General features: G+C 38.2%; 1 protein-coding gene across 6 annotated transcripts in view; it reads left to right on the top strand.

Annotated features, from left to right (window-relative positions):
• SIK3 (SIK family kinase 3) overlaps positions 1–13191 on the top strand; it is a 241417-nt gene that overhangs the window by 136555 nt on the left and 91671 nt on the right. For all 6 annotated transcript variants that reach the window (XM_039471143.2, XM_039471141.2, XM_039471144.2 and 3 more), the window contains exon 3: positions 3690–3753. In XM_039471143.2, coding sequence (XP_039327077.1) covers positions 3690–3753 — 64 coding nt within the window. The remainder of the gene's footprint in view (positions 1–3689; positions 3754–13191) is intronic.

The following is a 13191-nucleotide window of genomic DNA, read 5'->3' as shown; positions in this document are numbered from 1 at the left end:
TCTACCCAGGAAACATGCATATTTCATGCCATCATCAAAATGATTTCCTAGCCTAACTACAAAAGTAGTCAATCTGATGGCTGGAATTTCAAACTGGATAGGAGGAAAGGACTTTGCCTTAGCGGGCTGGTGGAAGAGATATTTTGGGAGAGGTGGGGCTTCAGGATGCTTCTCAAATTGCAGTGTGTTGGCAGCGGAGAACTTTGCCTCTGCATGAGCACAACTCTGCTTGCTACTTTCTGCCAGAACAGCCGTCTCTTAGTTCTGAAGGAAGTGGCCACCCACTCAGTTCATTTGCCGCTGTTAGTCTGCAGTAAATGGTTACTGGCCCAGACATAGGACCACGTGTAAGAGTGGAGAAAGTACACCCAAAGCACCATGTGCAAGCTTTCATACCCTATTAATTTTATGGAAAAGAAAATATGTTGTGTTGTTAATATGCGTGGTTACAACTACAGTATTAGAGCTCTTCCCTGGCATCAGCTGCTCACATAATGAAATTAGGTCAACAGGAGCAGACCTGTTGAAATTTATCAGCCTAAATTATGTTGAACAACACCTACGTTCTGCCCCACAAGCAAACTTGTGAAAGCTTCCTGATGTTGCCTGAAGAGCTGTATCTGTGAGCTTGCAGGTGACTAACATCAGCTTTCTGCCTATCCTGATAGACTGAATACATTTCTTGACCTTACATCTTAAAATAAATCATCTTTAAATACTTGTGGGGCTTAGGCTGACCTTTCTCAAGAGGTTGACTTGTAGGTATTACCCTTGTAACTGAATTCTGCAAGTTTGCCTGTCTTACTCAAGATTAGCCTGTGAGAATTTTCATAGGTCCAGTGCTGGCTTTGAGCATTGACTTTTTTCAAGCTTTAATTTTGCTTTCTGGCAGCTAGGTTTTAAATTTTTAAAAATTTTTATTTGTTTATTTATTTTTGAGACAAAGTCTCACTCTGTTGCCCAGCCTGAAGTGCAGTGGCATGATCTCCACTCACTGCAGCCTCCACCTCCTGGATTCAAGTGACTCTCCTGCCTCAGCCTCCCAAGTAGCTGGGATCACCGGCATGTGTCATCACGCAGAGCTAATTTTTGTATTTTTGGTAGAGATAGGGTTTCAACATGTTGGTCAGCCTGGTCTTGAACTCCTGACCTCAAGTGATCTACCCACCTTGACCTGTTAAAGTGCTGGGATTATAGGTATGAGCCACTTTGTCCAGCTTATTTTTGTTTTTTATGGATAGGTTCTCACTCTGTCACATAGGCTGGAGTGCAGTGGGACCAACATGACTCATTGCACTCAAGTAATCCTCCCACCCAGCCTCCTAAGTACCTGGGACTACAACCACCCACCACTCTGTTTTTCTTTGATGATTTTGATTTTTAGTAGAGACAAGGTCCTACTATGGTCTGGTCTCGAACTCCTGGGCTCAAGCAATCCTCTTGCCTTGGCCTCCCAAAGTGCTGGGATTACAGGTGTGAGCTACTGTGCCTGGCCTATTGTTAATGGGAGATTGTGAGCTGCCAACGTGAATGCCTGTGAATTGTCATGATTTGGTATCAGGGTAATTTTCAGGTCATTCTCCTCAGATTTATCGAGTGAGCAAAAATGTACAGGAAACGACAGTTTTCGAACTCCTGAAAAGTTTAATAATAAAATAATATTTGCAGTCAATAAAAGGCTTGGAGAGAGATATACAACTGACATTTTTTTTTCCATTTTTTTTCTAAACAATTGCATATGTTTACTTTTTGTCATAAATTAACATGAGAGAGCTCAGAAGCAATACACGGGCTTATGTTTTCGGTATATATAGAGTTTTTAAAAAGGAAAAAGAAGGAAGAATAAAAAATAACAACACAGCTATTAGATTGGAAAATTAAATTAGTATGTACTCATACAATGGAATACTATGAAGCAATTAAAAAGAGACAGATCTGTATAACACATGATACTGTTATATGATATTAATTCAGAAAAAGCTAAAGTAACTAGGAATTAATTAACTGTGAAGTGTACTGAAAGTCTGTAACTGTATTGCTCAATATGGTAGTTACTAGCCACATGCAGCTGTTGAGTATTTAAATGTGGTCAGAGTGACTGAGGAACTGAATTTTTTTTTTTTTTTTTTGAGATGGAGTCTTATTCTGTAACCCAGGCTGGAGTACAGTGGCGCGGTCTTGGCTTACTGCAGCCTCTGCTTCCCAGGTTCAAGCAATTCTCCTGCCTCAGCCTCCCGAGTAGCTGGGATTACAGGCGCCCACAACTGTGACCAGTTAATTTTTGTATTTTTGGTAGAGATGGGGTTTCACCACATTGACCAGATTGGTCTCAAACTGCTGACCTCTGGTAATCTGCCTTCTCGGCCTCCCAAAATGCTGGAACTATAGATATGCACCACCTTGCCCAGCTGGAACTCAATTTTTAATTGTATTTAATTTTAATTAAGTGTAAAACTAAAAGTTAATAATTTTTTTTAATTGTTGAAATAATATTTTGGATATATTGGAGTAAATAAAAAATATTGTTAGAATTATCTTCAGCTTTTCCTTTTTCCAATGCAGCTTCTAGAAAAGTTAAAATTATATATGCAGTTCATATTATATTTCTGTTGGACAGCACTGTTCTAGAAGGATATACGATAAGCAGTGACCAGTGTTCCTCTGGGGATTGAGATGGAGGCCATTGGGAAGAGGAAAGCCTTTGGTCTTTTGTTTTATAATGAGTGTATATAGTCATTATTACATTTAAAACTGTTTGATGGAAAATGTGAAAAGGAAGAAAGTACTGACAGCATACTACAGTGAATTTTAAAAAGGAGCCACATAGGGACCAAAACAAAATACAAATCACTTTATGTTACTTTAAAAGGTTGAATATTTTGGCCAGGCATGGTGGCTCATGCCTGTAATCCTAGCACTTTGGGAGGCTGAGGCAGGAGGATCATGAGGTCAGATTGAGACCAGCCTGACCAACCTGGTGAAATCCCATCTTTACTAAAAATGCAGAAAAAATTAGCTGAGCGTGGTGATGCGTGCTTGTAATTCCAGATCCCAGGAGGCAGAGGTTGCAGTGAGCTGAGGTCACATCACTGCACTTCAGCCTGGGTGACAGAGTGAGACTCCATCTCAAAAAAAAAAAAAAAAAAGAAAAAAAAAAAGTTGAATATTTTAAATTACTGTTATCTTTTTTTTCAAATAAATGGGCGGTGGAAGCGAAAGTTATTTCTGTTGAACAAAGAAAGCCATATGTGATTTCTGTGGAGTTCTAATGTGATTCCCTCCTCCTTTTTTTTTTTTTTGCTTTAGTTTTATTTATTTATTTATTTATTTATTTTTAATGGGAGATTTTTGTGCGTCAAGTGCTTGATGTTGAATCTGAAGCTTAAGTTTTGGTTCTTGGCAACTTCTTTGCCTGTCAGTTTTATGGAGCTTAAGAGAGTGCAAAGACCTCATGGAACATCAAAAGAATCTCTTTCAAGCCATGAATGTTTCCTACTTTTAAGAACTTGGAGGAGTATCTATTTTTCCCTTCTTAGTAATATGTTTGTTTCCTTCAAAATGTTTTAAATTTTCTTTAATCCATAGTGGTTATTAATATTTCACATGAGAAAAGAGGAGTCATTAGTTTCTCTTCCTGTATCAGCCTGTCATTTGTGTCACTGTCTGTCACTTTCCTGCCTTTGCACCAGGTTATGGAGACAGAACGGATGATTTATCTGGTGACAGAATATGCTAGTGGAGGGGAAATATTTGGTAAGTACATTTATTGCATTCTTTAAGCAGCTATTGAGCACACTATGGCAAACCTAAAATAGCTGTCCAGTGCCTTTGTCCCTTGAGCAGCTGTCAGTTGGTGCTGTTCTTTAGTCCTGTCATTTTCTATCGACAACAAAGTAATTTTAATTTGTTTCGATTAATCTAGTAGAATCCCTTCAACAACACATTTGTTTCCTTAGCAAAGGTGTTTTGTTTATTTCAGTCAGGTGCTGACAGTTGAGATTAAAGATCTCCAAAAACAAGCATCCTTTCTGAACATGGGACTGAGGGTCTTTCTTGTTAGCAGGTTTTGGCTGAGGTTACCAAGTGCGACAAAACTCCCACAAGTGTGCAGGCCTCTGCTGTGTGAGAAAGAGCCTCTTGGAGCAAACAATCTCACCTGAATGAATTTCTTAAACTTTGTTAAACTGTAGCGTGTAACTGTATTATTTACCATGTGTTGATAGTTCCCCTCGATGATTCTTGTAATTTTGGGGGTTCTGCCTTCAGTGGCTATTTTTTCCTCTCACACTTAGCTTTAGCACAATGTCAAATAAGCAGGAGACTTTGTTACTGACAGATCTGGTTTTTAAGGTGGTAAAAACTGACAAAAAGTTTTTTTTTAAATAACAATGATAAATGGAGCCAAGTAGAGTTAAAGGGTAAATTTCCAATTCTAAATTGATGTGTCTTTCATTTTTTCTTTTGGCAACTAACTACAGAGAAAAGTTTCTTTATATACCTTAGGTTTGTTTAATTTCTTTATTCTTAAACAATTTATAAATATGAACACTTATTAATTTAAATTTTTAAAAAAATATTAAACATTTGCTCCTTCCTGCATGCCGATAAAATGTATTTGAAAGCATGGAATGACTTGTAAAATGGAATCTTCTTATTAAAGACTAGTCACTTGTGGCTGTATGGGTGTGTGTGTGTGTATGTGTGTATGCACATTTTAAAGTTTACCTAGCGATCTAATGTTTTTTTGGTGTCACAGTATCTTTAGGATAAGTACTAGTCCTTTTTAAAAGAGGTATCATTATTTCTTAATTGGCTTTGTCTATATGATTAGTTTATGTTAAAGCTAATGGTGATAGAATAACATTTATAATCAATATAGTATGGGAGGGGCTACTTTATTTCAAAGAAATGAAAGCATTACAAGATTTGAAGAATAACATTGTTTGTCAAGAAGGTATGGTAACCCTTCATTATGTAGGATAATTATATGCCAATCATGTTCCTTGGAGATACTGACTCAGTTAAGACACTGGTTTTCCTTTCTGTGGAGAAATCTGATGGAAACAGTCAGGGAAATCAACATATTACTTTGAAGATGAGAATGGAAACTGTAAAACTCAGATGGCAGTTTGGTTAACTTTTGGAGATCAAGGTCGTCTTCCTGGAGGGCACAGTTACATGGAAATTTATGAACCAGAAAGTAAAAGCATGAGAGAGAATATTTGGAGAGAGAGTAATAGCAGTCATGTTATTGGGAGACTATACTGTGGTCTGACATTCCAGGCACATGTTATGATAACCCTGCCTTAATTAAGATCACAAATGTATACAAAGGCAAATAGAAAACTTTTATTATCTAGATAATGCTTCTTCTTTGGACAAGGTGTTGCTCTGTTGCCCAGGCTGGAATGCAGTAGTGCAATCTTAGCTTACTGCAGCCTCAAACTCCTGGGCTGAAGCAATCCTCATGCCTCAGCCTGCTGAGTAGCTGAGACTATACGTGTGTGCTACCACACCTGGCTAATTTCTAAATTTTTAGTAGAGATTGGGGGGCAGTCTCACTATGTTGCTCAGGCTGGAAGACACCTTTTTTCAAGTTTTATTCTATAAAAAAATCAAACACTTCCCAAGTCCTTGAGCTGCCTGTTAGATATTTTATATCATATAAAGATATTTATTGGTGGAGAAACAATGGTAATTTGGGGAGAAAAAAGATCATGTCATCACATATATATCATATATATTATATATCATTTACATTATATATATTATGTATATATTATATTTTTTATTGCACCTTAGGTTCTGGGGTACATATGCAGAACATGCAGGATTGTTGCATAGATACCTACATGGCAATGTGGCTTGCTGCCTCCATCGCCCTGTCACCTATATCTGGCATTTCTCCCCATGTTATCCCTCCCCAACCTCCCTACCCCCCACTGTTCCTCCCCTATTCCCCACTAACAGACCCCAGTATGTGATGCTCCTCTCCCTGTGTCCATGTATTCTCATTGTTTAACACCTGCCTATGAGTGAGAACATGTGGTGTTTGTTTTTCTGTTCTTGTGTCATTTCTGCTATAATCTTGGTTATTTCCTTCTTTCTGCTTGTTTCAGGTTTGTTTTTCTTCCTCTCTAGTGTCTCGAAGCAAGCAGAAAGAAGGAAATAAAGATTATAGTAGAAATGATGAAATAGAGAATAGAAAAACAATGAAGGAAATTAATGAAACCAAAACATGGTTCTTTGAAAAGATTGACAACATTGACAAATCTTTATCCAGATTGACAAGAGATAAAAAAAAGAGAAGACTGAAACAACTAGAATCTGAAATGAAAGAAAGGGGCATTACTAACAGTCCCTTAAGAAATAAAAATGGGCTGGGCATGGTAACTCATCCCTATAATTCCAACACTTTGGGAAGCTGAGGTGGGAGGATCGCTTGAGCCCAGGAGTTCAATATCAACCTGGACAACATAGGGAGACCTCATTTCTACTAAACATAAAAAATTAGCCAGGTGTGGTAGCATGAGCCTGTGGTCACAGCTACTCAGGAGGCCAAGGCAGGAGGCTCACTTGAGCCCAGGAGGTTGAGGCTATAGTGAGCCATGATCGTGCCACTGCATTCCAGCCTGGGCAACAGAGCAAGACCTTGTCTTAAAAAAATATATAAAAATAAAAATGATTATAAAGGAATTTTATGGACAACTGTACATCAACAAATCAGCTGGGCTTTGTGGCTCATGCCTGTAATCCTAGCATTTTGGGAGGCCAAGGTGGGTGGATTGCTTGACCTCAGGAGTTCAAGACCAGCCTGGGCAACATGGTGAAACACTGTCTCTACAAAATAATAGAAAAATTAGCCAGGCATGGTGGTGCACACCTGTAGCCCAGCTACTTGAGAGGCTGAAGTGGGAGGATCATCTGAGCCTGGGAGGTACAGGTTGCAGTGAGCTGGGATGGTACCACTGCACTCCAGCCTGGGCAACAGAGTGAGATCTGTCTAAAAAAAAAAAAAATCAGATAACTTAGATAAGATGGAATTTTTAGATAAGAATAAATTTTTAGAAAGATACCAACTGTTGAAACAATTGAGTTAAGAAGAAATAGACAGTTTAAATAGACTGATATCAAAGTAAAGAGGTTGAAGTAGTAATAAAAAAAAAAAAAAAACTGCTCACAAAGAAAAGCCCAGCCCAGATGGAATCACTGCAGAATTCTACCAAACATTTTAAGAACAATTAATAGCAATTCTTTATGTCTTCTAAAAAACAGAAGGAGGAACACTTTCCATCCATTCTGTGTGTCCAGTATTATCCTGATCCCAATACCAGACAATGACAATACAAAAAAATTATGGACAATATGGCATAGATGCAAAAATCTTCAACAAAATAGGTACGACCTAAACCCAGCAATATATAAAAAGAATTATACGTTGTGGCCATGTGGGATTTATCCCAGGAATAATAAAGATTCCTGGGATTGGCCAGGCATGATGGCTAACACCTGTAATCCCAGCAAATGTTATTCCCTCTGTGAATGCTGCTCTGATTTTGCCAGATAGCTAATTGCCTTTTTCTTTTTCACTTTGAATGTATCTCTTTATAGCACTTTTTGAAGTAATTTTTTTTTCATTTCTAAGTCTCTTTTACTGGTAATCTAGACTCTAGTCCCTTGACCTACCACTTTTCTACTGATAATTCTGCCAGATCTCCCTCATCTTCCTTACGTCTAAATTTTGGAATGTTCTGGCTTCAGTCCTTGGACATCTTTTCTTCTCTATGCCTATCTACTCCCTATTTGATTATATGATCCATTAAGCTGTTGACTCCCAAATTTTCAATCTTCATCGTGCATTGTGACAGCTCCTCTGAAGTCTAGCTTGTATGTCCAGCTGTTTCTTGGACATCTGCACTTGAGTATCTCATAGCACTTTAAACATTAGCAAAACTGAACACTTGATTTCTGCTTACCAGCTTTCTCTTTTCATCCATCTTCCCCCTCTCAGTAAGGGCAAATTCATTCATCAAGTTACACCAAAATCTGTTTGTTTGTTTTTTTTTTTAAGGAAAAAAAAGAAACCTTTTAATCTTTGGCCTTTTAACCATCTCATACAAACCAACTACTTATAGTACAGCTAAGTACATACACAACAAAGGTACTGGAGTGCTCGGAATACGATTGTTTTTCTGTTGTCGTTTTCGCTTTTTTTTTTTTTTACAAGGTTTTTTTTCTCCTTTGAGATTATGATGAACATGGTCACACCACAAGTAAAGTCAGAAGTAGGACAGAGAACGCTCCGAAGGCTGGTTTGGTCATCCGAGATCATTAAAAATGGCTGACCCTAACAATATGTACAAAAATATAAAATGTAAATAAAAAATACAAACAAATTTCCTTTTTAAAGTACTTTTAAGAAAAAAAGCAGGGCCTTGGAAGTTTTGGTTCTTTTTTCCTCCCCTGTTGCAAATTCTCATGGTTTGGGTTGGGTAGTGGAGAGCGCGTCGTGTCATCCGCGGGTGGCACTGCCCGCGGTGGGCGGGCGGGCCGGCCTCTCTACTCGAAGGTCACCACGTTTCGATTCTGAGACGGGAAGTGGAAGGTGAATAGGTCACGGCGGCCTTTTTTTGTTTTTTGTTTTTTAGTTTAACTTTTCCTTTTTTGCTGTCTAATCATCCTCGTCGGTCTTCTGCTTCTTGGTATCGACATCATCATCCTCATCATCTTCAGCTGCCCGCTTGCCCGTAGCAGACTCAGCTTCCTCATCTTCATCTCCATCCTCCTCCTCACCATCGCCTTCTTCCTCCTCCTCCTCTTCCCCACCTTCTTCCTCTTCTTCATCGACCTCATTGTCAGCCTCCTGCTCCCCATTTTCCTCATTCGCATTCCCGTTAGCAGGGGCGTCTCTTCCATTTTCCGCCTCTTCCACAACTTCCTTCTTCTCCTTCAAGTCCTTGGTGGTGATTTCGGAGCTGGTGTCTACCGCTGCGTCTGACATGGTGGGGCACGCCGGTGATCCGATGCGGGGTATTTTAAAAAAAGCGAGAGTTCAAGGACTCTGGCGATTAAGCTGCCGGAGTCCGCGACGGCGAAGGAGGTGCGCGGCGGAGGCGGCTGCGGCGAGCAAGGAGTCGGACGAGGAACAATGCAAAGATGGCTTTTCAGAGCAGCCAGTGGTTGTTTTTTTTCTTTTTCTTTTTCTTTTTTTTTTTTTTGAGACGGAGTTTCGCTCTTGTTACCCAGGCTGGAGTGCAATGGCGTGATCTCAGCTCACCACAACCTCCGCCTTCTGGGTTCAGGCAATTCTCCTGCCTCAGCCTCCTGAGTAGCTGGGATTACAGGCATGCGCCACCATGCCCAGCTAATGTTTTTGTATTTTTAGTAGAGACGGGGTTTCACCATGTTGACCAGGATGGTCTCGATCTCTTGACCTCGTGATCCACCCACCTCCGCCTCCCAAAGTGCTGGGATTACAGGCGTGAGCCACCATGCCTGGCCCCAAAATCTTATAGGAATTATATTTGATTTGATTTCCTTTTTTTCTCCCATACCTATGTCAAATCTGTCTGTAGATTTTGGTGAGATTACTTTCAGAATATAGTTCTTCTTTGGTATCTGTAGGAGATTGGTTTCAGGGTCCTCTTGGATACAAAAGACCACAGATGCTCAGGTCCCTTAGAAGTGGTGAAGTATTTGCATATAACTTATGCACATCCTTCTATATTTTAAATAATCTTCAGAGTATTCATAAAACCTAATACAATGTAAATGCTATATAAATAATTTTACACCGTCTTGTTTAGGGACTAATGACAAGAAAAAAGTCTATGCATGTTTAGTACAGTTGCAACCACCCATTTCTTTTTCCTTGAATATTTTCCAAGGGGGTTGATTGAGTCCATGAATATGGTACCCACAGATAGAAAGGGAAGATTGTATATGCTGAATTCAATCAATTATCACCACCTCCATCGCTACCAGTCTGGTCTAAGTCACAATCATGTCTTCACTGCAGTAGGCTTTGAATAGTCTCTCTGAATCTGCCCTGATCCCCTTATTATAGCTGGAAGGATTCTTTTAAAATTCAAGTGGAATCTTACTACTCAGCTACTTCCATTGGCTTCCCCATCTATTTGGAATACATTTATAATTCCTACTGTGGCCTATAATACTACATAATCTGGTCTCCAGCAGTCTCTCACCACAGCTCCTCTCACTCTGCTTCTCTTATTGGCATCTCTTTCTTCTTCATTAAACCCTTTGCTGTACTCCCACTTTAAGACCCTCATATATTCGGTTTCTTCTTCCTGAATTCTCCTTTTCTCACATGTCCACATGACTGTCTCTCCTGTTTTCTTCAAGTCTCTTAATCAAATGTTATCTCATTAGAGAGGTGTTTGCTCACCATGCTGTCTAAAATCTCATTCTTCCTACTGGCCCACCGCTCTGTAGCCTCTGTCTTGCTTTACTTTTCATTTTGGTTCTTATCACAAACTGACATATATTTATTTATTTATTTACTGTCTTGAGTCAGTAAAATTTACGTGCCATTAAAAACTTTGTCATTTTGTTTCCTACTAAATCTTCAATACTTAAAATAGTGCCCACAGAGAATGCATGTTCCATAAATATTTATTGATAAGTTGAATAATATACTAACTGAAAGAATATTACTAGATTGCTAATTATGGCATTTAAGTTTTATTCATCTGTGTCTTCCTTGTTTAATGCAGTGTCTAACATATAGTAGGCATTCACTAAATGTATTTCATTGTGTCAGAATGAAATATAACCAAGTCAAGCATGGAATTTGCATGTTATTTTATAGCATATTTTAGTTAAATGAGTTTTTGACATGGGAAAAACACCGTTTTTTGGGGTAACTTTATAGAGAAAGACATATTGAAGATTATGAATTCTAAGCAGCACAATAAAGACTTAGTAATTGGTTATTTAATGAGTATTTGTTACTCATTCAATTGACTTATCAAGTTTGTTTTTGCAAACTATTCAGCTTTATATTTTGAAGGAGCAGTGATGACAATGTGAGTTTTTTTAAATGTTACAAACAGAATTGAGAAACTGGTTAGTTTTGTAAACCACTAAACTTACAATTTAAAACTTCCACACTGTGATATCTTTAGATATCTATCCCCAAACTTCCTATTTGAGACCGTGAAGTCATAAATCCAGCACTTTATCAAGTCAAGTTTCCTGAATAGCAGGCAGAACTCATGGGCATTTAAAACAAATGACTAATTTAAGAGCAGTCTGTTGAAACGTTTATGATTTATTATTAACATTCTGAGTGTCTTAAAAATAACATTTCTTAATGGTGCCAACATGTGTGGAACTCTGAACTTCTCACAAAGCCATTCGTTTATGCCATGGGTCAGTCAGAAACTATTAGGACAGAGGATCAGAAAGACTAACTTGCATAAACATTGTGTACAAGATGCTGTGTTAAGTGTTTCACATAAGTTAATTTACCTTGTGACTGCCTGGAAGTTCAAGAACCACCAGTTCATTTATTTGAACACACTACTATGTACTGGTTTGTTGTGGTTTTTTTTTTTTTTTTTTTTTTAACATGCTTTTATTTAATCTTCAGCATTCTTTATGTCTTCACAACTAAACTACCATTTTCCCACCAAGTTATTTACTCCTTTGATTATTAAAAACAGCTATTTTCTAAGGCTTTCCTAATAGAAGCAAGTAACAATGCCACCGAACTTTAGGCACTCTGAATCAAAATAATCGACTTGCATTTAATTCCCTAATTAATTTCCAATTTATCATTTTTCATTTTTTGTTCTGTTTTCTTAATATCAGATATGACTAACATTTCTTTTTTTCTTTTCTTTTTTTTTTTAATGCCCCTCCAGGGGTGTGCTAGTGGAGAGAGGCATGAAGGAGGTGAGCTGGCAGGGGTGGGTCTGTGACCAGCATTTGTATTTGTAACTGGCTCAAGATGTGTGAGGAAGCCACCTGTGCTTTGACCTCACTTTACAGTAAAACATTCATTTATAGTCTGATCACCCGGCCATTTCTACCATGACAGAAAAATAAGAGCTCCAGAGAACAAACCAAATTATTTTTACTGTATTGAGTATATATAAATCCCAAAGGGCTGGGCATGGTGGCTCACTCCTTAATCCCAGCACTTCGGGAGGCCAAGATGGGCAGATCACTTGAGGGCAGGTGTTTAAGACCAGCCTGGCCAACATGTTGAAACCCCGCCTCTATTAAAAAAATACAAAGATTAGCTGGGCATGGTGGCACATGCCTGTTGTCCCACCTACTCTGGAGGCTGAGGCACAAGAATCTCTTGAATCTGGGAGGCAGAGGTTGCAGTGAGCTGAGATCGCGCCACTGCACTCCAGCCTGGACGACAGAGTGAGACTCCATTTCCAAAAACAAACAAAAAAAATCTTAAAGGAATATTTTTGCCTGGCTCCTATATTAACATTTACTTTCTCTGAAGAATCATAGCCCTGTGTTTGTTATTATCTAGTATCTACAAAGAGTTCAGCTTCTATAGTAGGTAAATTCAATATCAGCTGTTCTTTAGTAATCAAAACTTAAGTCTGCAATACCATTCTTTCATACAATAGCATTAACTAATTCCCTACTATCATGTAATAACCAGGGCATATTTAGGCTTTCTGCAGATGTCTGAAAACATCTCCTTATAGTTTGTACAACTCATGATGCAAAAAATCCATACATCCATTGAGTTGAAGTGTCCTGAATTTTTTATAATCTAAATTTTTAAATAATCTGTAACCTCATTTCTTTCCTACCAACATCTACTTTTTTTCTGTGCTATCTATTTATGTAAGAAACTGGATTGTCTTAAAATTTTTCCCACATTTGGAATTTGGCTGATCATATCTTTATTGTGTCATTCAGCATGTTCTTCTAGTTCACCGTTTCTTGGAAAGTGGAAGTTATATTTAGGAATTTGATTAGTTCAGTTTTTAGAGGGGAAGCAGGGGTACTTCATAGTTTTTTATTGCATCACTTCAGGAGTTGTATAATATCTGATTTTCCCACTTTTAGTGATATTTACAATAATCTGCAGGTTTAGTTATTGTTCACAAAAATGATCTTTTATAAAGTTTTCCTTCAATCTTTTGCCTAATGTTTTATCTACTCCTGTCATTTAGTTACTTAGTTATTTCATTA

Source organism: Saimiri boliviensis, chromosome 6, assembly GCF_048565385.1.
Source record: "Saimiri boliviensis isolate mSaiBol1 chromosome 6, mSaiBol1.pri, whole genome shotgun sequence".
NCBI classification, from domain to species: domain Eukaryota; kingdom Metazoa; phylum Chordata; class Mammalia; order Primates; family Cebidae; genus Saimiri; species Saimiri boliviensis.
The sequence above is the reverse complement of the archived record's forward strand: the minus strand, read 5'-3'. Positions and strand labels throughout refer to the sequence as shown.